At 38.0% G+C, this 26,026-nt stretch overlaps 1 protein-coding gene across 1 annotated transcript in view; it reads left to right on the forward strand.

The window, feature by feature from the left end:
• Positions 1-956: 956 nt before the first annotated feature.
• LOC118212900 (potassium/sodium hyperpolarization-activated cyclic nucleotide-gated channel 1) overlaps positions 957-26,026 on the forward strand; it is a 79,536-nt gene continuing 54,466 nt past the window's right edge. Inside the window, exons 1-2 of the mRNA XM_035391371.1 lie at positions 957-1,312; positions 9,070-9,493. Coding sequence (XP_035247262.1) covers positions 957-1,312; positions 9,070-9,493 — 780 coding nt within the window. The remainder of the gene's footprint in view (positions 1,313-9,069; positions 9,494-26,026) is intronic.

Consider the following 26,026-nt stretch of genomic DNA (forward strand, 5'->3'; position numbering starts at 1 on the left):
CCAGGCAATGTTTTTGCCAACTTCAATCACTCAAGTTCAGTGATCACATTCTCACTGCAACCTCATGGTGGAACCACCACATCTGGCACCCACAATCATACCCCAGCAAAATTGCTAAGATCATGCTTAAATCACCCATTCTAATATTTGATCAAAAAACACCTAAACCTCTTTAACATGTCTCCATGCTTTATATACTTTGAGTTGCAACCACATGATTCATTGTTTGGAGGAGCAGGCTATTTGCGTTAATTGGCGGGTGTACCTAATATAGTGGCCACTGAGTATTTATATATGAGGGTGTGTGTGTGCACGCGCGTGCATGTGTGTGTCTGTGTATGTATTACCAAATAAGCCATATTGTACTTTAATAAATTACATGTTACATATATGTGAAGGCATACATTAAAGGCAGAAGAACCAAAATAAATAACTTTTTTAATATCAAAATTATATAATGCATTCATTACATTTTAAGTAAATTATGCACAGTGGCCTAATTGATGGACTGAATTAAACAGAAGCAGATATAGATTTTGCGTTTCCATGTCCAAATGTAGGCCTATCATACAATTGAATAACAAACAGTTGCAGTGGCGTACGACAACCATAAGCTATGGCGTTGTATCCTGGCCGTCAACAATGATGTGAAAACTATTATGGAATATATTATGGAAATCAAATGCACGAGCCTGCATGAGCGCCCCTCTGCCATTTAAACCGCAATGCCACGAGGAGGGTGAGTTGTAAATCCTAACGGTAGATGGCGGTAACCCAGGAAACCTGATCAGCCAGGTTCACCAGAACTCCCTGTCTCAGTTTGCAGCATTCGCAACAGAGGCAGCGAAGCTGAGCGGTTGAAGGACATCAAATGAAACAGGAGAGCTTTCAGCGGGTCCTCTTGAGTTCTGCACGGAGCCCGTCTTCCGAACTAGGGGACCGCAGTGTCTGAAACCATGGAAGATAAATCAAATTCATTCTCCAGCAACAAAGACGAAAAAACGGATGGGAATAATGTATTCCAGAGGCAAGACTCGATACAGAAGAATAACATGGGAAGCCAGAATGTGAAAGAGCACAGCAACTCTGTTGGCTTCAAGGGTGATCGGGAAGAAGCCATGGTTGGTTTCGACGATCTTGATGGGGCATCACGGCAATACGGCTTTATGCAGCGGCAATTCGGGGCAATGATGCAGCCCGGTGTCAATAAGTTCTCCCTGCGAATGTTCGGCAGTCAGAAAGCAGTGGAGAAAGAACAAGAAAGGGTTCAAACGGCAGGATACTGGATCATTCACCCATATAGCGATTTTAGGTAAGGAGTGGAAAGTCACCTTCTCTTGCCCATGCCGTCACTCACTCAGGTCCGCAGCACACCATCCATCCTACCATCTGCACGGGCACGCGCTGTTTAATGCAGAATCTGTTTTATGTATAAATACAGTCGAGTATTGAAATGTGCGTTGAAATTTACAACTGCATCATTTTTGATTGGACTTGCGTTCAATTCAGAAATATAAATAAATAAATGGAATGTCCTTGTGAAATAAGATGGTGAATGTCATCTTGATAAAAAAAAATACAAATAAAATACATGGACGTGAATTACAACACCGTCAGACGTTCTGTGATAATATGAAAAATAAGGCATTGCTTTTATAATGACAGTTATTTTATACTGTCATATATTGTTTTCAGGCATTGATAAAAAAAATAATAAATGGCGCAAAATATAGGTATAGGTAGCGTTGTGATGAAATGTACGTAGATGTACAGTGCAAACAATTCATGGATGGGGATGTATTTGTATAGATATGCGATAGAATCCAATAAATGAAGCAGCATAAATACTTTTCTGTTTCTTACGATAATTAGCCTATCAGTCTGCAGTAACATTTTGATAAATACTGTATGCGTAAAATGATAAACGTGGGAATTGACAATTGTCCCAGGGTCTGGCGTTTAATATTTGATGTTCCCTTTAACATTTATATGCGGAGAATACTGCAGAAAAAAATGTGGGGGAAAACAGCATAACGTGATTTGCGACTAAACAGACGGGAATAAGGAAACAACTAGCCTACATCAACATCGAACAGTGCACGGAGCTGTTCATTACCTTTTTATAAAGCTTGTTATTTGGGTTTCTTTCTTTTGCGTGGCACATAATAGATTTACGACGATTGTAGATTTCTAGAGATGTGGTATTGTATTTAATCAATGAATGTAATGTTTGCCCTTCATCTATAAAAAGGAATGGTGCACGAATTCAGTGTGCAAGACTTTGGACAGCGAGGTTCTTACAGAGTTCATCGTCATTGTGATTGTATATTGCATGCAGATCTTTGTTAGCTGCGAAGCATATAAGCTATTGCCTGCACCTCACTGACATTTCTCGAACTATGCAGTTTTAAACGTCACCATACTGCGCACTGAGACAGTTGCAGTTTTGCTACTTTAAAAAATATACACATCTTAATATCCTGTACTAATAGGTAGGCTACTTTCTACAACAGGTTTTAATCAATGCCTTCTAAAAGGAGAAGCTCACATAACACAAAGTGCATGTCGTCGATTGGTGAAGGAAATGGAAGGGAGTTGCTATTTGCAATCTGTTCAGCGGGCGCTACCGTTTTCTGCTTGTGTAGTGCACAGTAAAAGAGCAACGAAGATGCTTATTTCTTGTGTGGTGGGATAGTTTCGTGCTTTAACATGTGCTTTCGGCAAGTACGATTAGTCCACAGGGTAGTTCTGGCTATATTTTTTGTCTCCTCGGTTCATTGATTGGGTTGTAGACTGACTAAACAATAATCTTTTAATTTAATGAGCAAAACAAATACGTGGTAGGTACTTTGTGCAGCTTTAAATATTCACCTCGTCTTCAATTCAGATTATAGGAGTTCCCGTTCACCATATTTCACAATCTTTCCTCATCGCAACTACCGCTGTCCGTGGTGCTGAAAAAGCTTCCGCTGTGGTCCAATGCCATGGTGATAACCTCTGCAGCAGGATCATAGGAGGGAAACGACGTGGTTGCGTGTATGCGGACGCAGGGCAGTACTTCAATCGTGAAAACCTAACTGTATGGAGAGTGTGTGGTAGGGGCTGGCGAACCCATGTTAAAACTTCACTGTAAGAATGTAAACTAATGGTGAGCTGGGATTTTCTCGTGCTTTACAACGTGACGCTGAATGCGATTACGGTAGAGCTTTTACAATGATGTAACAAGTCAATTAACTTTACGCCCTCTAAAATCACCTAGAGCATATACCGTTAAATGTGAGCAGAAAATATTGTTTCATGCTTGGAAGAATTTTCCAAATTCCCATTATTCAGGAGCACTGGAAACACAATTAGTCCTGGGTTCCATTGGATTGAAAGCTATATCCAGGTAACTGTCAGTGAAACAAAACAGTTACCTATATAATGAATAGAGTAGACTTTCATACTTTTTATAGTGAAATAGACCTGAATCATGACAAATTAGATGTTTATGTGGCATCCTAGTTGATCACAATGGTGAAACAGAATGCTTTTACAGTTAGATTTAGCTTGTTTTTATCCTTGAAGACAACGGAGAGGCCATGCGACTCCCGCAAGAGGTCTTCCATGTTGTCCCTCAAGAGGATTTGTCATCACTGGAGATTAGATTTCCCCAGTCCAGGGCGGGTGCCTCAATCCTCTTGTCCCAACACCCTTCAGTGGGCTTTAGATGGGAGAGAGTGGTGGTCTGCGCACTTGTCGCAATGTTAAGGAAGCACAAATGCTGTCATCGCTGCTTTCTGTATCCAAGGCACTTGATTGAAACAGTACTGCTACTCTATACCCTGCTACTTGCAACAGCAGGGAATGGACACACAATGGTAGACTGAACATTCCTTAGTCTACATCCTGAAATTTTGTTTACATTTCTTTTCTTTTTTTTTTACTATAGAGCCATGGAGTATAGGTTTAATATAATATGACTATTGTATTACAGCCTCTGTGTGCAGCACACAGGATCTCAACATTATTAATATGGATGGGTGAATGAATAACAACAAAATATAGAAACAACTAACGAACAACAACTGCTTTCATGCAGCCTTTGTGCGTGCATTAAAGGACGGGAAACCCAATATGCAACATTCTCTTAATACAAAGGCTACTTAAAGATTAATGTCAGGTTAGTAATATTTATTATTCATAGCGTCCAGAAAGGTTTCATGCAAGAGGTGGTGTGATGGCTTTTTGGAGGAGCTATTCTTTGTGATCAGTCATAGGATGTCTGTCTTCAGATGTAAAGCATCTCAGTGTGAGGTATCTCTGTATTGCACTGGAGCAAATGTCTTAGCTTGCAGTCATGTATTGAAGACTGTACAATGATCACTGCCTGGATTAATAGATCTTGCTGTGTATGGACATATTTTCATTATTACACTGACTGCATTCTAATGAATGTAAATGCCCTCCCAGTCTTAAACCATTGCCTCACAAATTGATCACTTCAATATGAAGAAATGCATGGATGTTAACACATTTCACACATCAGGGCCTTTGAAATCTAAAACCAAGGGATGCTGCATTTTAGAGCATGTTTGATTTGCATTGTTTATGCTTGTTTTTACTTTTTACTGATCTGAAATATGTCCTAATGTAGAATGAAACCGCTTCTATATGCCTCCCATTTTTCTAATTGATACCCTCTGGTATCTCTCCAATTAGCAGAGATATGCTCTTACCTACAGTGCAGGACGATGTCCTCAATTCTACTCTGCCATATAGCTGGATAAAAAAACACAACGCCAAACAGGCCTTTGTACCATGTTTCTTTTTTTGCAGCACTGTCCCCAATGCTTATGGATATACAGTATAAGCTTCTATATGATTAAAGCTTATATAAAATGACTTCCCATTTGATATTATTTGTTTATGTAATTGTTTTTTTTTCCACACACAAAAGTAATCCTGAAAGGATATGTGTTCAGGGTGGAGCCTCTGCACTTCCTCTGTAATGATGATGTGACTGGCAGGCTCAGTCGTCAGGTCATATGGCCGACTTGTGACGGTACAGTGTCAGCCTCTCACAGTCTGCCCTGCCCTAACTGATCCTGTGGATTTTGTGCAACAGTGAGCCTTCAGTGTACAGTAAATATCAGTACAAGCAATATAAGCAATATAGAACTATTTTGCTCCACCCTTCTCACCTTTGGTCTCTCTCTCTCTCTGTATATATATATATATATATATATATATATATATATATATATATATTCAGTACTGTGCAAAAGTCTTAGGCACCTGTAAAAAAATGCTGTACAGCTAAGATGCTTTCAAAAATAATGAAATGAAAGGTTATACATATCGAAAAAAAAATAACATAAAGAGCAGGAAATAGCAGTAAAAAACTAAATAAAATCAGTGTTTGGTGTGACCACCCTTCGCCTTTAAAACTACATCAGTTCTCTTAGGTACACTGTCCTGCAGTTTTATAAGAAAATCGGCTGGTAGGTTGTTCCAAGCATTTTGGAGAACTTGCCACAGTTCTTCTGCAGATTTTGGCTGTTTCACTTGCTTCTGGCTCTCCAGGTAATCCCAGAGACCCTTGATCCAGTTTTTATCTGAAAAGTAGTCTATTACTTAAAATGTTACTTCATTTAACAAAATACAAAAATGTATCTCTAAAAAATTTTTTTTTGGAAAATTCATGTTTGGAAATCTCAAATTTGCTCTTTTCTACTGACACACTAATGCAGAAAACAAAAAATAAACATCTAAGACCAAATATATACTATATATTATATTTAAAAATCTAGGGTGCCTAATACTTTTGCACAGTACTGTGTATGTGTATATATGTATATATAAGTTAAAAGTTATATTAAATAAATGCTTAATGTTTGTTAGCAATCATCATGGTTAATTTCAGGTTAACTTGACTGCAGCCATTGTGTTAGGGTCAACACTTCCAAATGTGTTCTTTTTTCTGCCACTATATTGCATGCTAATAGATTACTCAGGCTTATAGGAAGGCTTGCTGAGTTAAAAATAAATAGTGTGGATATTCTTGGTGGAGAAGATGACCATTTAATTGAAGTTCAGGTAACTATCTGACACATGATCCTTTGATATTTATAAAACAAGGCTTCTCAGTTTGTGTAGTAAAACAGATCCATTACCAAGGAGAGAGTCTCCTGCATAGGTGGCACCAGAGAGTTTGAGCAGGAGATAGGATTCTTGAAAGCATCTATTTTAGTTCATGGCTGTGCATTGTTATCAGTGCCCAGGACATTTAGGGAAGCTCGCCCGAGCTCCCCCGAGATATTTGCTTGTACCAACGCACAAGAAGCACTCGTGAAAACTGATGTAATACATGCAGGGAGATCAAAATTAACATGCCTGTCTAGCAGGGATTCTTTGATGTCAGTTTTTACTCCAAATTGCTTGTCCAAACCCATGTTTTCAGTTTGTCTGGTATTAGGCTTCTTATTCTGTATAACTTGTGTGCTATTCCTGACTAATTGATATTTTACTACATGATTGACATTTTCAAAGTTTTATTTTATTTGTTAAGTTGTAAACTTTGCATCAACACTAAAAATGAGCATGGAATATAAAATGCATTACTGCAAAAGAGAAGAGGAACATCTGTCTGTTGTAGAAAATGGAAGCAGTCAGACATTTTGTGGTTTAAATGACAATATCCACTTGATAATAATCTTTCATTTAGTAAAAACCAGGAAGAAATACAAGAAATAAAGACTTAATCTCAGTGCTTGCTATTATTTCACATGAAAGAAAAAAACAGCGTTGTATAATTTTTTGCCAGAAAATAGAAAAAACACAGTTTTTCTAACAGGCATGAATATTACAGAGAGCTTTTTGCTGTCCAATGACATTTTACAAAAATTAGTAATTCTGACCCTTGCTGCTTGCATGCACCTTCAGATTTAATGAACACTTACAGAGCTATGGCATTTTTACCCAAGGGCTCCGAGCTAAAAGATGGGCTGTTAAAATGAAAGTCATGTAAGCCAGATGATGGCATTGAAGTGATAAGAAGAGAAGGTGTGTGTGTGGGAATTCTAATAGGAGAGATTGACACCAGCGGGTGACAGGCTGGAAGACAGGCTTTGTGCACATGGCCATTATTTTGCATGAACACGCATGTTTTTTCGGTGTATTTTGGGTGTGACTGTTTGTTGAGGTTTGGGTACATACGTTCTTGTCTGAAAGCTTGTTTGAGTGTGCGCCACTATCCAGATTAGATTTGGTTTACCAAAATAGCTTCTGATTGATTACAAATTGCAGTGCTTCTCTCCTTCATGGTACAGCAGTATAAGAGCATCCATGCTAGACTTTTCAATACCTCTGAAAAATCCATTATTTCTCACTAGTGAACAATCAATTAGACCTTCCTTCGAATTATTGTCTGGTTCAATCAGAAGTGTAATTACTGGTTACTGTTATTGCATACAAACATGCTAGCCATGACCACTTATCATTAATGTTCAGATCAATCCAATTAAAAAAGGAGGGGGCATACGTCATAGGTTTAAGGTGAGAAATCAGTAGTGGGTGGCCTACCTGCTGTAAGTGGAAAATGTTGCCATCCGTTCTTGGCCTAGCCATATAATTTATGATCAGAGGAGGATATTCAATCCCTCAGCATGCATTTCTCCTTTCTAGTTTCATTGATTTCACATGCCAAATTATAAGCATGTTAGTTACTCCATCTTACTTTTATCTGATGCAAAACGTGTATGTCTGAGAAATGTTAATGTGTAGCAGTATTGTGTTTTTTAATAACAGTTGATATGCTGTAAAATTCAATTAAATAAATTTACCTATTAAACAATTCAGGCTACATAGCCGTACCAAATGAGGAATACACATGGGTGTGTTTGTGTGTGTGTGTGCATGCGTTCAAATGGTTTTCAAAAAAAATGAATTTGCTAAATTCATTCATTCAAATCTGTTCATAATCATATATTTTGACCAATGGGCCAGCCAGCAAACAGTGCCTGGAACAGTAACTGCACTGGTTGGATTTACAGCAGACAGAAACAAGATCAATGGAAGCACATTAAATGTACCATCATGTACTAAAACACTCAAAATTCTCATTTGCATTCCTAAATATTCACAATAACATTAACGTCCAAATGTTTTGAATTATTGGTAGCAAAAAGCAGTGTTTTTATATTAGCACTGTATTATTGCCGTGCATTTATAGTTTATCTGGATATACTTTTGAATAAAACCCAGTGTAGGCTATGTGAAAGGACTCTGTAAGCATGAACCACATTGAAAACCAGAAAATTCATTTCAGATGCAACTGCACAGAGATGGCCCAGAAGAAAGTCATTTTGGCTTCACAAATCTTGTCACGCAGTTTGATAGTGTGGGTTATCATGTATGGCTGCAAGCATGTAATCTCTCAATCTATGAAAATTCCATCTAGCAGGTGATGGGATTTTTTCCCCTATATATTTTGCAAAAAAAATAAATAAAAAAATGAGAGAGCAGATTTCTAAGTCACAATATAATTATTTACGCATAGATTCTGTACTGATAGTGCACTGCAAGGGATGTGTGACGATTCCACTTGCAGAGATCCGTATTAAGACACAGATCTTTCAAAATGTTCAATTTCTGCATTTCTGCATACTGTAGACATGAATAGGCCCGGCAGTTGCATCCATTTACCTCTATTTTAGTTTAGGCATTGTCAAAGAGATTGTTACACAGAAGGTAACTAATGAAATTCTGAAGCTACACTGTTGAGGAACGATAGCTTTGGCATATTCACATATTATGTAAGAATATTTTATTTTCCACATTCAGTTCTCCAAATGATCTGATCACTGGTTCACTCAAATGAACAAAAATGAAAATTCATACGTTTTTCAGTATTTCTCTGGAAAGGAAATAATGAAGAAATAACTAGTGTTCAGTATTTTATTTACTGGCCTCAATCATTACATTATTCTTTAAATATACTTGTCATCTTTGCACTGTATGGATGTTAAATTAAATAATACATTTTAAATCAATATCTTCATCCTTGTGTTTTTTTTTTGTGTGTTGTAGGTTTTACTGGGACTTGATAATGCTCATCATGATGATGGGGAATCTAATCATCATTCCTGTTGGAATAACCTTCTTTTCGGAGCAAACCACCACCACCTGGTTAGTGTTCAACGTAGCCTCGGACACCATCTTCCTGGTGGACCTGGTCATGAACTTCAGAACAGGGATTGTCAATGAAGAGAGCTCTGAGATCATCCTGGACCCAAAGGTGATCAAGATGAACTATCTGAAGAGCTGGTTTGTGGTCGACTTCCTCTCGTCCATACCAGTGGATTATATCTTTCTAATAGTGGAGAAAGGTTTTGACTCCGAAGTGTACAAGACTGCCCGAGCGCTTCGCATTGTGAGGTTTACTAAAATCCTTAGTCTTCTGCGTCTTTTGAGGCTTTCTCGACTAATCAGATACATTCACCAGTGGGAAGAGGTAAGAGGCACTTTCATCTTGATGGAGACGTGTGTGTGTGTGTGTGTGTGAGCGTGCGTGCTTGTGTACAGGCATGTCTACATATGAGTTGGCGTAAGTATGTGTGTCTCTTTGCACATTTAGGTGTGAATGCATCAGTGTGAGCATGTTGGCATGGTAGGCATGCATAAAAAGAATTCACATGTGTGCCATTGCCAGTGCTCACATGCATGTTTATGTGTACGCATGGACTGAATGCAGAGACAATTTACGGTAATGTTGTTACGCTGAGATTATTTGGGAATAGATTTTTTTTTTTATTTGGGAATTGAGACATAAAAACAGAGAGATTTAATAAACCAGATAGAGGCTTATCTGTAGGTTAACATAAGTGATGCCATCAATTTGAGTTCAATGACATATTAAAGTCCACATTAAAGAAGTCAGTGGAGTGCAGTGAACCACCTGAGTGAGTGCCTATTCTGATACGGCTTGTGCACATGCTGAATACATGAGCTACAGTTTCACCATTCAGTATTATGGCCAAAGCCATGACTGACAAAAGCGGAGCTGTAATGTAACCCCATTACCTTTTATGGAATTCCATTATGCAAATGTTTAATGTTTAATTCTCTTTGAGTATTTCCCCTCTTCTTTTGTTTTAATTAATTGTCTGTTACAGAAAACATGCTGACATTTTTCACTTCACAACCTTTACCTAACATTTTTTGAAATTCAGCTGAGGCTATATTTAAAAAAAAAAAAAAAATATATATATATATATATATATACAAAAACTAACTTGCATAAAAATGGTAATTTATATGAAGTCAATAAATGCAAATTCATCATCTGTAAAATCCAGAGATGGAAAGTCCAGGCATCAGAAAGTGCTGCCATGTGTTTCTTCCACCCATGAACTCAGCCAGCTAATTTCACTAATTGGTTCTACCTCCTGGCTGAAGAACTGTGCTAATGTGCAAATCCTAGTGATTGGAACAAAACACTGGGGTGGACTTTTACTTTCTGAACCTGGATTTTTCCACCGCTAGTAAAATCCTAACCACATGTTACATAAATTTTAAGAAATAAGCTCATATTTGATTTAGCTTTTTTAGCTGTCACAGCCAGATAAATACAAAATAGCGTTACGACTTGTCCATGTCTGATCATACAAAATTGCCAAATAACAAATCTGGTATTATTTTTTTTTAACAAAGAGTTACTCAATTAGTGTTCATGTAGGCTTTGGTTTCTCTCTCTCTCAAGGACACAATTCTGCTTTGTCTTGTCCTCTGAAATAAATAGGTTGTTGAGTCATAGCCTATTTTCCCTGTACAACCGAGATTCATATTACCTTGATGCAGCACTTTGACTTTAATAAGCTTCTGCACCAATTGTTTCCCTACATGATGTTTTGCTTTGTTTATTTAGCCAGACTCATATTCCCCCAGTTGGGAGTCAGCACACCCACTGTGCAGATGTCATTCTAAAACACAGTGCTGCAGCCAGGGTTCCAGTCCTCTGGATAGCTTCAGATACAGTGGTATCTCCTGGGCATGGCTATTCAGAAAATATATTTAACTGGTCTTAATCCATTTAAATAAGACAAATGACTTCATGAGCCTACAGCACTGTAACTTGTTCCATAAATAACGCTGATGTCCTGCAGTACGCTCCGCTGGTTTCCGAAATGGAGACAGGCTATCAGAGATGCTACCTGGTGATACCCACTGAGCTTAAAATGTCATTCACGTCTGATGCACTCTACTTTAGAAACTCCTGTTTTTCTAATTCTTGTGGGAACCTCCTGGAATGTGAAAATATGGGGTTCCTTGCGGTTCTCAGTGTGGTGCACATATCGGGGCTTGGCTCACAGTGACACAGACAAAGGAGGAAAAGCACAGGCTGCCAGTTGCAGTGTAATGACATTGCTAAAGGAGCTTGTCTGTTGGCATTAGCCACCGCTAGAGAGACCGTTCCAAATTAAGAGCACACAGACCTCTGCGTTCATAATGTTCTGTAAATATGGCCAATCATTCAATTACGACTGGGCAGAGTCGCAGTCGCTGCGGTGCGCTGAGCATTCTTGTCATTCCGTAAGCGTTCCGGGCTCCTAAATCAGACAAGCCCAGCACTGCTGAGCCGCCTCTGCACCATGCCTGCTGGGAAGTGCACTTAGTCTCCCGCTTAGCGAACACTATTCTGATCCCTTTTAGAATTCATAAAGAGGACGCCCTTGATTCCGAAAAGAATCTCATGCTTCGTGTTTAAGGCTAACTGTCATGCAATCTGATCACAGTTTATAGAATAGAAATTTCCCATTCATCATGTACCAAGCTTTTAACTGCTTAAATCTGAAACTGCTTAGATAGAAGGGTAACAAGCATCTCAATTTAAAACAAAATAAAAACATAATAATAATTTAAAAAACGTCCATTCAGCCCAATAAATAAACACAGGTAAAACACCTAAGAAAATTAGATAGCAAAAGAAGAACAAAGGAAAAGACTAACAATTGTGATAAGATTTGCCTTATTTCCTTGCACTGGTAGTGGGAATGTTGAGACACATGGCGATAGCATAGCAGGGTTTAACAGCAGGCTGTGTGCTCGCAATATTTTGCAGCTCTCCCACTGAGAAAATGCAAATGAATGTGTCAAGTGTCCTTGCTTCTTTGTCATTTGAAATTAATGAAGACATACAATACACTTGCTAAATGTTCATTTGAAAAATTGTGAAAATTTGAAAACACTGGTTTGATAGGCCCTTATAATACAGATATATCTCTGTATATTATTTTCCATTTTAAAATGTTGCATCAATCCATACTGCATGCAGATAGCCAGAAACAAAATACTGTGTGCAGTAGGGAGAGCCAGTGTTTGATACTGAATATTCCAAGCAGAAAAAAGAAAAAACAAGTACAAAAATATTTCTTTACACTGGATTTGCCAACTTGATCTATATTAGTAATTTTTTTTGTTTATCTACCAGAGGTAGAGGTAGCTACCAGAGGCCAGCAAATTTCCAAAAACTCCAACAAGCAAATATTTTGAGAATTTGCCAAGCAGCAAGAAATGAAAATGGAATTATAGTAGTAATTACAATAAATATATAATTATTTCACAGTACACTTGGAGAATTCTGTGTAAATACGTCTAAACAGTTAGATTGCAGTATCTAGTCTATATGGCCTTTCACATTGCAGTTTTGTAGTCCAGTGCTATCCTGATTTACCCAGGGCTAGCTAAAGCCTTCGGCTGAATTGTCACACATGTAAAAGCCCTGGGCTAACGTCTGTTGGACAAACACAACGCACGGCCAATATTTATGTTCAGCATCATGAGCATGTGGTGCCAGGACAATGTGGTCAAACATAAACACTTCACATGCATTCCACATGCTTGGGGCTAAGGAGGATCTTAGCATGGGGCTGAGGTGAAAAATGTGCAATGTGAAAGGCCCTTATGTTATGTAACATTAAAGGTCTAATTAACTTCTACTGCAAAGAATTCACAGCAGCACAGAAACTTATTGTTAAATCTAAGATTCCCCAGTTACATATCCACCTCCATACTTCAACAGCAAATTCATATCTGTATTACTCACTGATGGAAAATTAGTACAGACCAAATAAATTACTCAACAAAAAGAGTTGTTTACTAATGCTAAATGTGTGAATGCAGGTCTGAATTCATTGAACAGTTCATATGCTGATGCTCAATTATCCTCACCAACATTTCGGGAAAATGTTTCTGCGTTCAGAAAAATAAATAAATAAATGTATTTGTCAAAGTTAAGGACATGCTGTCCTGGAGTGCTGTCTTTTAAAGCACGTACTCATGCAATAAAGCAAAAAAATACATGTAAATACAAATATGTCATCTTTGCAATAAAAATGCACAGCACAATTTTGTGGTATATATCATATAAATACTCTTATGTACTCACTACTTTCAAAAGGAGTATGAGAAAAATGTCATAGTTGGAGAAAATGTCTGTGCAGTAACTGATTAGGAATCTTTCCCTAGTCCTCTTACCTTCACTTGACTCCACTGATTATGAGCCAACAATGGAAGGTGCAGGGCTCTTTTACAGGGCTCTTATGCATGTCAGAAATGCCGAGAGTAAACACTGAACACATTAGCAGCACACAGGTGCTGTCTAAGTGCCTTTGTGAAAAGATCACTCACAGGCTAGGATTACTTTATTCCAGCCTGCAGCTGTCCCACCTGATCCCGAGTAAGTCATGGCTGGAACCCTGAGGGCCATCCAGCCACAGTGGACATAAAGCAGTGTTGCTGAGTCACGTTGACTATCCACTGGTGCACATGACAGTGATAATAAAGATCCCCATGCTTTCAGAGATGGCTGCCTATGCGTGCATGCTAATTACGGCATAAATGCGGCCATTAGCAGCCTGTCCAGATAAATTGATTTCTTCAAACTTTAGCTTCCATTATGTTACAATAATTTTCATTACATTATCTCTAATTACATATTATAGTGTTCGCTTGCAATACTTCCTTTCATATTTATACAAATGACCTGGTCCGAATATACAACATTGTTTGTTAAATTCCTGATATTTTGCTTCCTGGCAAAATCACTTACTATTGTTTAGCATTTAGCACACAGTAATAATTTTTGACAAATTTTACGATTTTCGTGTAGGAGATATGTTGTGTTTACATATCAGTGTTTTACGTGAATCACATACCCTTAAATAATTATGTTTTTAAATACACTGATCAAAGAACAGACTGAATATTATACATACAGATAGGCTCATGTGTTCCACATAACGTGAGGCTCAGGCCGAACAGTAAATTAATAATGAGGAAACATTTACTCAAATTAATGAATTATGGCTAGATTGGAATGGAAGTATAAGTGCTTTGCACGTGCTTGAAGTCCAGGGATGATAATATGGCCGCTATGACATGCCTTGAAGATGATGCGTTCAGTATCTTCATCTCTGAATGCTGGCGATGTTTTCAGCAGCACCTCATTAAGGAAATGCTTACAGATTCAATCACTTGAGAACGTTCCTCAGCCCTTATGCAAAATTAGCCATATTAAGCAAACTATGTCGAAGAATGCAATTTTGGTCTGGAGCCTGATTATAGTGTAGCCCATCCTTGCAGCTTGCATCAGTGATGATGATCCAGCACTCCTAGGGGGTGAAGTGTTCACTCCAGATGGTAAAGGTTCACGTTAGACACTCTCACTGCTGTAACCCTCGAAACTTGCTTGGCCACAGTGGAGAGTCTGCCAAAAGCTGAGTCATTCGGATTCCTTTTATCACCTTTAGGATGAAAGCCCCTTGTGGCATTGAAGTGAAGTACATCGAAAATGAGAGGGAAATGAGAAATTTTGTCACACCCAAAATTTAAAAGTGCGCTATTGAAGACTGCCTTCATCCCTGTTTATACAGGAGGGCACTTGCATCACATTCACTGCTACACCGCCTGGGGGAATTCTCTCTGTAATTTTTTAATAGCAGAGATGTATAAATTTATGTCTGGACACAGTCAGGCAAAACAGTGCAACGCGAGCCAACTGCAGTATAAGCTTCCAAAGTGTCATGTCGCTTAAACTGGATTTTTCAGGCACTAGAATAGCGGTAAGAATGTTTCCTTGCTGCATTATGCTATACATATATTTCAGTTCTTCAAGGGTTATAAAATAGTTTAACGATGAATTTAAGTTGCTCTTCACATTTCAAATGTTGTTTTTAACCAAGATGATGTCTTTTACAGTATGAATATGCACACAGAAAATACCTATAGTCAGACCTGGGTGAAGTACGTATTTGTTTTGGATTCAAATACTTTTCTGTGCTCTGTTGATGGTTTAATCGAGCCTGAAAATATGACCAGACGGCAGGGTTAGTACTTTGTGAGAGTATTTCATTGGTTCAAATACACCAGACAAGATCAGTAAAGCGTAGAAAAGTATTTGAATCCAAAACAAATATGTATTTGACCCAGGTCTGCCTATAGTCAATGCAGTGTAAAATTACATTTCAGGTATGCACATATAACTGTGTGAGCAGAATACCATACCTCAGAATTCTGAATCTAAAACAATTTGACATACAGCATATACACCATGGAAGTGGAGGAAACAAATATTCAGGGCTTTGGAGAGGCTCACCTGTCTAGTCACAAATCTTTTATCAATATTTTATCTTGTTTACTGATTACTAGTGTGCAGACAATAAAGTATAACAAGACTAAGAGTCATTCAGTGTTTATCTCACAAGTATGGCACTTATAGTTTACATTTCTAAGATATTTTTGTAAAAAATAAAAATGGAAAAAAAAAATGGGAAAATGTTATTGTAATTCAAAGTCACAGGCTAAGTCTGAATCCAGGGCAAAACCTGAACCCCCTGTCTCCTTTCAATTAACTGACAGTTATGTTCAAGGAAGCATAATAGAGATAATCTCTTTGTTCTTTCCTGTTCTCAAGTGAGCTATACAGTAAAAGCTATAATCTCACTGAAGCATGTTTGGGTTACATTTATAGAAATGCAATATTGGATTTTATTTACTTCATGAATATTAAACATCTATGTAATGGCATGAATGGATGCTACTGCATTTTTCTCCAAACTATATGCATTTCATGCATTTTCTGTTTTTTTCAGCCAGATGTAATGCTCCTGCCAAACATACCATAAATACGCAATGCAGAAAAAAGTGATGAAAACATATGGAGGCATGAAAAAAAAAATAAAGCTGTGAAGAAATTAAATTAAGTGTGAAAACATCAAAGAATTATTGTAGAAAAAAGCAAGCCATTGTTAAACCTTTAAAAAAAAAACAAAAAAACATTTTTTTACATTATCCACTTTTTTCACATTGGCTCGTGCCAATGAAATAAAGACAGAAAAGGAAAACATTTGAATCATATTCAACTTCAGGGAAGAAATATTAAGAGCATTTACAATCTACAGTCTAGTAAGATGAGTTCAGCCTGTGTTGTGTTCCCTAAGACACTGACAGAAGTGAACAATTAAGAAGCTACAGTGCTTCTGAGTTACAGCACTTTCTTCACATAAAAACATCGGCACATCGGTGGTGCAGTGGGTAGCATTGTTCCTTCACAGCAAGAACGTTGTGTCTGCGTGGGTTTCCTCTGCGTACTCTGGTTTCCTCCCACAGTCCAAAGACATGCAGGTAGGCTAAGTGGGGACTCTTAATTGCCCATAGGTATGAGTGAGTGATTGAATAGTGTGTGTGCCCTGCAATAGATTGGTGACCTGTCCAGGGTGTATTCCTGCCTCTCGCCCAATTATGCATGCACGCCCAATAGGCTCCAGCACCCCCTGAAACCCTGCCCAGGATAAGCGGGTATAGATAATGGATGGATGGACATTTACATTACATTACTACAGTTCCTAGGAAAGTTTGATATTATTATTATTTTGTCCTAAATACATCATACTGTTAGGGTTGTTGAAATGTCTGAAGTTATTTTTTATTATATGATCTAAAGATTTGAAGGTAAAAAGAATTGTTGGGTTATATATTTAGTCTGGGTAATTTTAGTGAGCAATATTCTGGCAACCAGGGTGGTGCATATTTACTAAAATAAAATAATTACACCATAGCAAAATATTCAATGTCAAATTAGCAACCACTATGCACATGCAATAGGTAGAATACTCTAATTGTGTTATAATCATTATGGTATTATGCTTTTCCTGTCACAGCAATAAAACAAAAGTTCATCATTTATGTAGACCAGGGCTGCCCAACCCTGTTCCTGGAGATCTACCATCCTGTACATGTTCACTCCAGCCCCAAGAAAGCACACCTCAACAGCTAGAGACCTCATTGAGCTGCTAATTAATGGAACCAGGTGTGCCAAATTGGGGTTGAAATGAAAACCTACAGGACGGATGGATCAGGTTTGGACAGCCCTGAGGTTTACTAACATGAATTGTTTTACAGTATGCAACAGAAACAAAGTAGCATACATGATTACAATTGTTCACAGTGTGTTCACATTGTTGTTGTATTTGTCCTGCTGGGAGAAAAATTCAGTGTATAATAATACACATTTTATACAGAGAAAGCATGCAGCTCCTGCTCAGCCATAATTTGAAACACAGAAATGACTAAATATGGTTGAAGAAAATAATACTCTTTATGATTATGTTATTGGTCTACTTAATACAATCAAATTTCCAATGTTAGAGCCAGGAGTTTTTTTCTGACCTCAGTATCTTTTATTTCAGTCCTTATCCTGAGCCCATCACTGTTTGCACTCTAATTTCTGTAATCAGTGTTTAGTAGTCAAAGGAATGTGAACAATTATACAATTAAAGACCAATTTAAGAACTTACTGTTGGAAGGGTGCTATTCACAACTGTTTCCAGGGAAGTGTCCGCAAAAAATAAACATGGAGCCTCCAATTAGAAAGAAATTTAAATAAAAGACTATAACAATATCTGCATTGCATTCTTCACACTGATGTACGCAATTGTTTAGCCTTTTCAGCCACTGTGGATGAATTTAAAAAAAATGTCAGTCAGTACTACTGCCAATTCTTCCATTCTTAATCCTTTAAAGAAAAAAAAAACTAAATGTTTTTGAGGTGATGTACAGTACACACTCCCTTCTGAACTGACAACATAGGCTTTAGAAAGTTTTGCGGTTTAAATTCTAATTAAGCAGATTTGAACAATGTAACAGAATTTGCATCAGTAAAGACGCATGGCTGTGGCCTTAAATGACTTTCTGCAGGGTGCCTTTAGTATGCAGCTATGGTGTACCATCTTATACACATGTTACATTGTTTGTACCTTACTGAACCCGTGTTCAGCAGTTGTCTACGATCATGAAAATGCACTTCTTGTACGTCGCTTTGGATAAAAGCGTCTGCCAAATGAATGTAATGTAATGTAATGTACATCAGTTTTTACAACAACTTTATTGAAGACAAAATAAATATATCATCAAATAAAGCTGTATTTAGAGGGATGAGAGATATTGCAGAAGGAGATTTGAATGTCTGAAGAATTGTTGTTGTTGCTATTTTTACGAATAGCTGAAGGTTAAATGGAATGATTCAGTGGGTTGAGGGTCTAAAATCTTAGTTCACAAAATGCAATGGTATTAAGGAAATGATCCATGAATAGCAAAAAATGGAACGGTATGTATATATGAAAGACAGATCAATAGAGAGTGAGAGTGCAAGAGAACACTCAACTTGCCAAAAAAAGAAGAAAAAAAATCACTGCATATTACCATCCCTGTCAGTTAAAAAATAAAACACGATTCGTGCCACCAGATCATTCATTTCTAAAGGCTTTGAGGCTTTTCACAAGTGTGCAGCCTGAATCTAAGGACCATTCCCTGAGAAGCTATTCCTGGCTTTGCCAACGATTGTAAATCAGAGATGGAAGACTACATACATCACGCAAAGAAGAGACACAGCAGAGCCATGCATTAACTTGAATTTATCAGCTGTCACTAATTCCGTGGATGAGTTTTTCTTTCTTTGAGAAGATACTGACATCACAATGACATTCCACGAAAAAAAGAAAGCATACTGTCCAAGTGACAATACTTAAATGCATTAACAAAATAATTATATAATTATATTTGAAAAACCTAGATGGAATTTTCATTTTAAGCCAAATTTTTAAATACCATCCCTCTCTTCATCCACATTCTAAGGGGTCATAATTCCTTTCCATGATATATGCCATGACATAGTTTAGTGCCAGACACATATGATGTCTGAATGAATTACTTAGAAATCATCTCCATGATTTCTGGATGTGTGTAGTTGCACTAGTTGAGTGCAACTCCTCATTTGCGGTGGTCTATTGACTAATTGAGACAATTAGTGTAACTAGAGTATATGCTGATTTGTTTTGGAAAATTGTGCTTTTTCGTACAAAAATCTTGCAACTGGATGTTTAGAAAAGAGATTTCATCAGATTGCTATATAATATTGCTATAATATAGCATTATGTGGAAGATAATGAGCAGGGAACAAGCTATTTAAGAGTGATAAGTAGAAAGATTAGTCTAATCTGGGTTATTTTTACAGTCACGTCTGCTTTTAGAGGAGCTCTGTCTGGTTGGACAGTAATCCGTATAATAGATTACTTTCTTCACAGACCAGTGACAGTGCATGTGAGGATTATTGAATACAGTGCATACAGAATTGTGTCCACGCAACAAAATCCAGCAACTGATCATTTTGAAACAAGACCAGGTTAAAACCTAGTATATGGCTGGACCTAACATGTGATCCGGCCGACCAATGGTGTAACTTCATCACTCACGCACTCAGTCAGTCACAGACATTCGCGTTTGTAGGGCTGGCCCTGCTGTTGTGGTCCAGCCGAAAAAGAAAAAGCTTACTTGGACATTAAAATACTCAACACTTATGTTAAAAGTGAATTTGTGTGCTGTATTCTAAATAAAAGCAGAATTTTACAAAAAAATATAAAATCTGCAATAAATACGATTATAATGGTGCTACATGGCATCATCACATTTCTAATTGTTCACAGACCTCATGTTCTGCCAGAAAATAATGCATGTTGGATGAAGAGTAAATAATGAATTACTTTCAACTTCATGATCAGATGACCCATAAAAATGGGTTGGCAACTTTTCTGGAAATTTTGGCTGATATTTTCCAGGAGGAATGGGCTTTTATTGCTTTCAAATATGAATGCTTTAATCCTGCCACAGTCCCTGTATTTGAGTTACACCTGTGGTATTCATTGGAGAGCCTCGCTGGTACATCACGGCTACCTCCAGGGTCTTTGATGTGATGAGATCAGTACCAGTTCACCTGCAGTTCACCTGCAGCTGCTGGTAGCATGGTCCTCTTGCACACCCCATCAGAACCTTTGCATGTACAAAAGAAAAATGGCATCACTGCATGAGCTCTTGATGATAAATCTGAATCTCAGACACATGGGGACTTTCATCTTCATTTATCATGCAGTACTCCGATTATTTTCCAGAGATCAATATCTACAGTGTTTAAGTAGGACCAGCCACAAGCTCTCATGAAACAAAATGTGCAGTTGCACATAATTGGCTATAACTGTAGCATCAATTTTCAGTTTTTTGAAAGCACTTTCAAAACAATGACTGACCTGCCACATGCTCGGTTGAGTAGATATTTCTTCTGTATTTCTTATCCTGGTTGCTGGTGGTGCAAGACTTGTCAGAAAGCAATAATGGGCAGAAAAAGGAAATGGACATATTATGTCAACATTTTCCCTGTAAAGAACGAAGAAATGGCAAGCATTTAGGTTGGAATTAGGTTGAAAACCTGTGTTTGGTAAGAGGATAAAAGTTCAGTATGCGGAGGATGAAAGATCAAAATTTATAAAAAAGCAAGACTTACTCAGTGGTGAGTCAGAGGAAGAAAAACATGTATTTTGAGATGACTTTTGTACTGCAGAGCCAAGCGCCTCCTCGTTAAACTATGCCTCTTGTCCTACTGAACATAAACATGTTTGCTCATGTACTGCTGATTCATCCGGTCGATAATGTATTTTGTGTACCTTATCCCAGTGGATCTAAAATTGTGGCCTGTGAAGAAGGCAAAATGCACATATCTGATTTGCTGTTGTATTTCATTTTTTACCATTTTTTAAAATGAATTTCAAATATGCAGATTTTAGGATTTTGAGAACCTCTGCTCTGTCCTGTTCCAAAACATTCATATGAAGCAGTATGTGAGAGCAATAACTTCATGTTGACATGTGCATTTGCTCACTACTCTCTGAACAGTATTGGCTTTTTGATGATTTATTCAAGGGTCTGGCAGAGGGGGAAGCTAAAGGGCATTATGCATACTGTGCCTGTTATATTTTTTATATGAACTATGCAAAAAGGCAATTCATATTTAAAGGACATTTGAGATGTTGCACTGCATGGCTTCATGGACATGGCACAGAGTTCAGATTGACCTGGACAACAGTTTCTAGGTACTGTGCAGTAACAATTAATTTAATTCTGGGGATTTTGTAACTAGGTAAGATGATGGCTCAAGCTTAAATAAGAGATAAAACATATTTTAATTTGCTTTCAAAAGTAGACACATAGATAGCCCAAACCACAGAAGCATATAGCTTTGCATATTAACATAAAAAAGATAAAAAGGCAATATGCAGTCAAACAGGACTAAAATGTGTGATATTATGAATCAGGTGGACCCTTCCAAAAACAAATGAAGTACGTTTGTCTAAGTCAGGTACAGAGTGTTGCAGTTTGAACAGTACTGGGCTGTGAACTGTTTTGCGGCTTGTGGGTACTTGGACACAGTAAGCTATTCAGAGCATTTCAAACAAAGCTGGTTATCCACACGTGCTGTTTAATCACACTTGACTGCCCTTTTCGTGAAGATGTTTGGGATAAGCGGAATGCCCATGGCCGGCTTACCTGGGATTTAGTGTGGAAGACAGAGCTGGGTGCTGGAACTCTTTACAGTTGTTTAGGGAAACAACCACCATCCCTGGGCCACACAATTGAAGTTTTAAATATATATATATATATTTTTTTTTTAACTTAGGGGCCATAATAATACTTTTGTATAGGGCCACCAAAACCTTTAGACCGGCTCTAGCTCCAACACACAGCAGCTCTTTCCCAATTTAAAAGGCAAGAATTAACCTGGTCTTGTTTGGAAATCATGAAGGATAGCTTGCAGATGAATGATTGCAGATGCTGTGTATTAGGAAAGCAAAAACTAATTTATTTTCATTTTGTCACCTTGATCACCATTGACTAAGAAACATGCAAATGAAGATCTTATCTGAAGATAATTAGAACAATACAATATGCGGTAGCACAGGTCCAAGGTAACTTTTGGGAGGATTTTAAGGTATTTTGCAAGTTTAATTTTGCTCAACAGCCGGTGAGTTTTCAGATCTTCGCTGAGTGGGGTAAAATGGGTCTGTCTCTGTATTCACTGTAGGCCACACTGGTGCATCTAAATGCGGCTTCTGAAGCTGCTTACGTCAGTATGGGAAAAGGTCATGCAAAGCCAGCACATGACAGTTTTCTTCGGGAATCGTCAGCCAAGTTACTTAACAAGAGAAGAGACAATTTAATGAGAAAGCTTACGGCTCATTAAAAAAAAAAAAAAAAAATCCTGAATTGATAAGTCAATCTAATAAAGTGAATTTTAAAAAAATCTCATGTAGATTACTTTTCTTGGGTTACAAAGATAATATATATAATAATATAATAATAGATTTTGTATGCTGCATTGATGGCTGTCAAAATAACTGTCAAAACAGATTTTGAAAAAGTCAGTGACCACTCCTTTATCTTACAGAGAATAGAGATGAACATTGGCTGACAGGGCGAGGTCTGAATATTCAGCAATCGAGTCCGGCCTGATCGCCTGGTTGATGCTACAATATAATGTGATGGCTTTAAATATTTCAAGTGTGGTAATTTTGGCTGCTATAATTAGGATTGGTGGATGACTTGACTCCTTGTCATGGCAGGGGCTGTGGCTTGCATTAGTGGACTTACTGCAATCTGTCTAGTGCTCCTCATAACTTCTCTCTCAGCAGCTGGATGAAGTAGATTGATCCTTTCGTGGAAATATGAGCATGTCAAAGAAAGCATTTGTCATGAATAAGGAGGTTTCAATCAAATAGAAAAAAAATTAAGCATTAACTCTACAGGAATGCAATTTAATGATGATGATTATGATGATGATGGCATGTGAGTGTGTGTGTGTGTGTGTGTGTGTGTCCAATCTGAGCATTCACTATACATCAGTTCCTCAGATTCAGGTGAATAAATCTGTTTTTTCAGCTGTTAAACAGTCAAACATCTCTGTTTATATAGCTGGAGAAATACAACTGGCAGATTGAAAGAACAAGGCGGAATTCGGCCATGACACCATGGAACACTCATATGCTATGAGTGCCATAACCTCTTGGCCATAGTGTGTCAGTACCTCAATTTAAATCTCATCTGACAGACACAATCACCCATGATGCAGTGCGTCAATGACAGGCCAATAGTTTCCACTCGAAAAAAAAAAAGAAAAGTTTTTTCCCTCTTCACCAGCTAATGTGTGGTGAGCATTCTGGTGCAAAATGGCTGCCACGCATCACCCAGGTGGGTGCTACACATTGGTGGTGGGTGAGGTGAGTTCCCACTCATCACTGTAAAGGAAAAGTGCTATATAAATGCAATGATTCATTCATTCATTCAATATAGAACACAGCCTATACCCTTCTAGCCCCCCAAAAAACCTGGATATTCTGATTCAGTACTTAGTGAAAACAGATTTATATAGCGTTATGACAGCAAGCATATGAATGGTGCAAAATTTACTAAATGTTACTGTTGCTGACAAGTTGAAGAGAATTATATATCCGTTTTGATTATGTACATAAAATAGAGGATAATTAACATTTTGATATGTTTAAATTGTGCGACATGTGTGGGTGGAGACATCATTCAGTACAAAGAAACACAAGGATTAATAGGTTTTGAATGGTTAAAAAGGTTCATAAAACCTCACTCTCCCATAACTACAAATGATGCATTTTGAAAGGATCAATTTTCATCTAAACGTGCAGATTTTGCAGCTGAAGAAGTACGCTTTGCATACACATAGACCCTCACAGCAGCTCAGACTCACCAGGGCAACCAGACTGTCACCAGGGCAATAGACATTTCAGAGTGGTGCAAAGAGACGCAGGGGTGTATGTGCCTAGGCTTGCATTTCCATCCCTATTTTTGGTGCTTGCCCTGGGTGGAAAGGGGCTGGGTCGGTCGTCTGGGGGCGAACACACAGTGCTTTGGGATTGTAACAGTTTTAAGGGGCCTGAGGGTTCTGCCCCCAGAAGCCTGGTCTCAGCAGAATCAACCATGTGCTGCCGATACTAGTCCTTTGTAGGAGTGATTATTAAAAATGGACTTGTCTTATATGTTTTGGAGATAACCATACATGCAGTATATGCAACTACAGTAACAACATTATATAACAGAAGAATAAATGATTATGATATATTTATTCTGCAGCCATTTTGCGTCTTATATTTGCAAAGTAATGGTTCATTGGACACGATTAAAAAGAGAGCATGCAAAATGAATCACGCTTAAGTGATCTCATCCCCCATGGATCTATTACGCCAGTGCAGGCCTGCAGTTCCTGCAGGAATCATAGCAAATCTGTATGCATTACATGCATACGTATGCAGTGTGGCCTCATTGAAGGGTATGCCAGAAATATTCTGTATCTACTGTACGCTAACAAGAGCAAATCATTTTATAAGGCTTAAAGACCCCACTCACTTTCAACAGTCCTATGAAACTAATGCTATGAAAGAAGCCAATCACAAGATATCACAGATGACCTCTGAAGGCAAGGTTATAAATCTGCAATGCTAGTTTGTCACAATTATGCATAATTGAATCCTTAGTGCAACCTCCCTCAATTATTGGATTTTGATATGCATTGCTTGTGGCCCCAAGAAAAGATCTCTCATTGGGATCCCCCACAAACCCCCCTGGCATATCGCTTAATAATGACATCTTTGTGAACCATTGCAGTTTTATTTTTATTTGCAGTAAAGTTTTATTTTATCTTCAAAATTGAAAGATACAGCATCAGTAATGCAGTAATGTTGTTGAAATCACCACCAAAACCACATATGATTACTGTCATCAGAATATTAATTGTTAAATGAGCTTTAATTAATTATATGAGTCCAAGTGAACTGGAATCCAGCCAGCTAGACTACATACAGGCCGTGTTGATGCATATATACAGTCCATGAAGGCACTAGCACGTGAATGCCTGTTTGAATAAAAGCATTTCATCCAGTTATTTATCATTTGTTTACACAGGCTAAACATACTGTAGGTTCAAATATTTAGCCTGATGTTGAAAAGGAAATGGTCCAGAAAGGGCATCAGACAGATTGCCATGGCTGTTTTTTAATTCTTCAAATGCAGTAAATTCCCCACTCCTCAGTCATTTTGCTTTACTGGCATTCAGCAGAGAGGTTTACAGTGAAAACAGAAGTGCAAAGATCAGGGATTGAAGTAAAGTAATAAAAGTAAAGTACAGCCTCAAGACAGACAGCAGGTGAAAAAAGTAGAAAGCAAATCTTGTGGAAAATCAGTTTAGATTTATGCAGCCAAAATAATCAAGTATAATATATTATTATAACAATAATGACGAATAAACTTTTTGAAGTTTTAGTGGGTGTGATCACTGCAATACAAAACACATCCCAGCTAAGATAAATCCTGAATGCAGACGCTGTTTCTATGGATGTGCCTTTGGATGGCAACGCACACATCAGAGCGGAACAGAAGCGTTGAGGTTATCACGCACGGAAGACAGAAATAGAGTCGGTGCCTGGAGGTTCAGCAGGATGTGAGGACAAGGAGACTTCAGCGACGAGGAGGAAAAGTCACTGGCAAAATACTCATTACCGCAACGAGATGCTGACGGTATACGACAATTTGTGAGGCTGCCCCCCCCCCGCCCCCTCCTCCCCCCCAACTTCCTCCCTTAGCC

This window comes from Anguilla anguilla, chromosome 14 (genome assembly GCF_013347855.1).
Source record: "Anguilla anguilla isolate fAngAng1 chromosome 14, fAngAng1.pri, whole genome shotgun sequence".
In the NCBI taxonomy this organism is placed as follows: domain Eukaryota; kingdom Metazoa; phylum Chordata; class Actinopteri; order Anguilliformes; family Anguillidae; genus Anguilla; species Anguilla anguilla.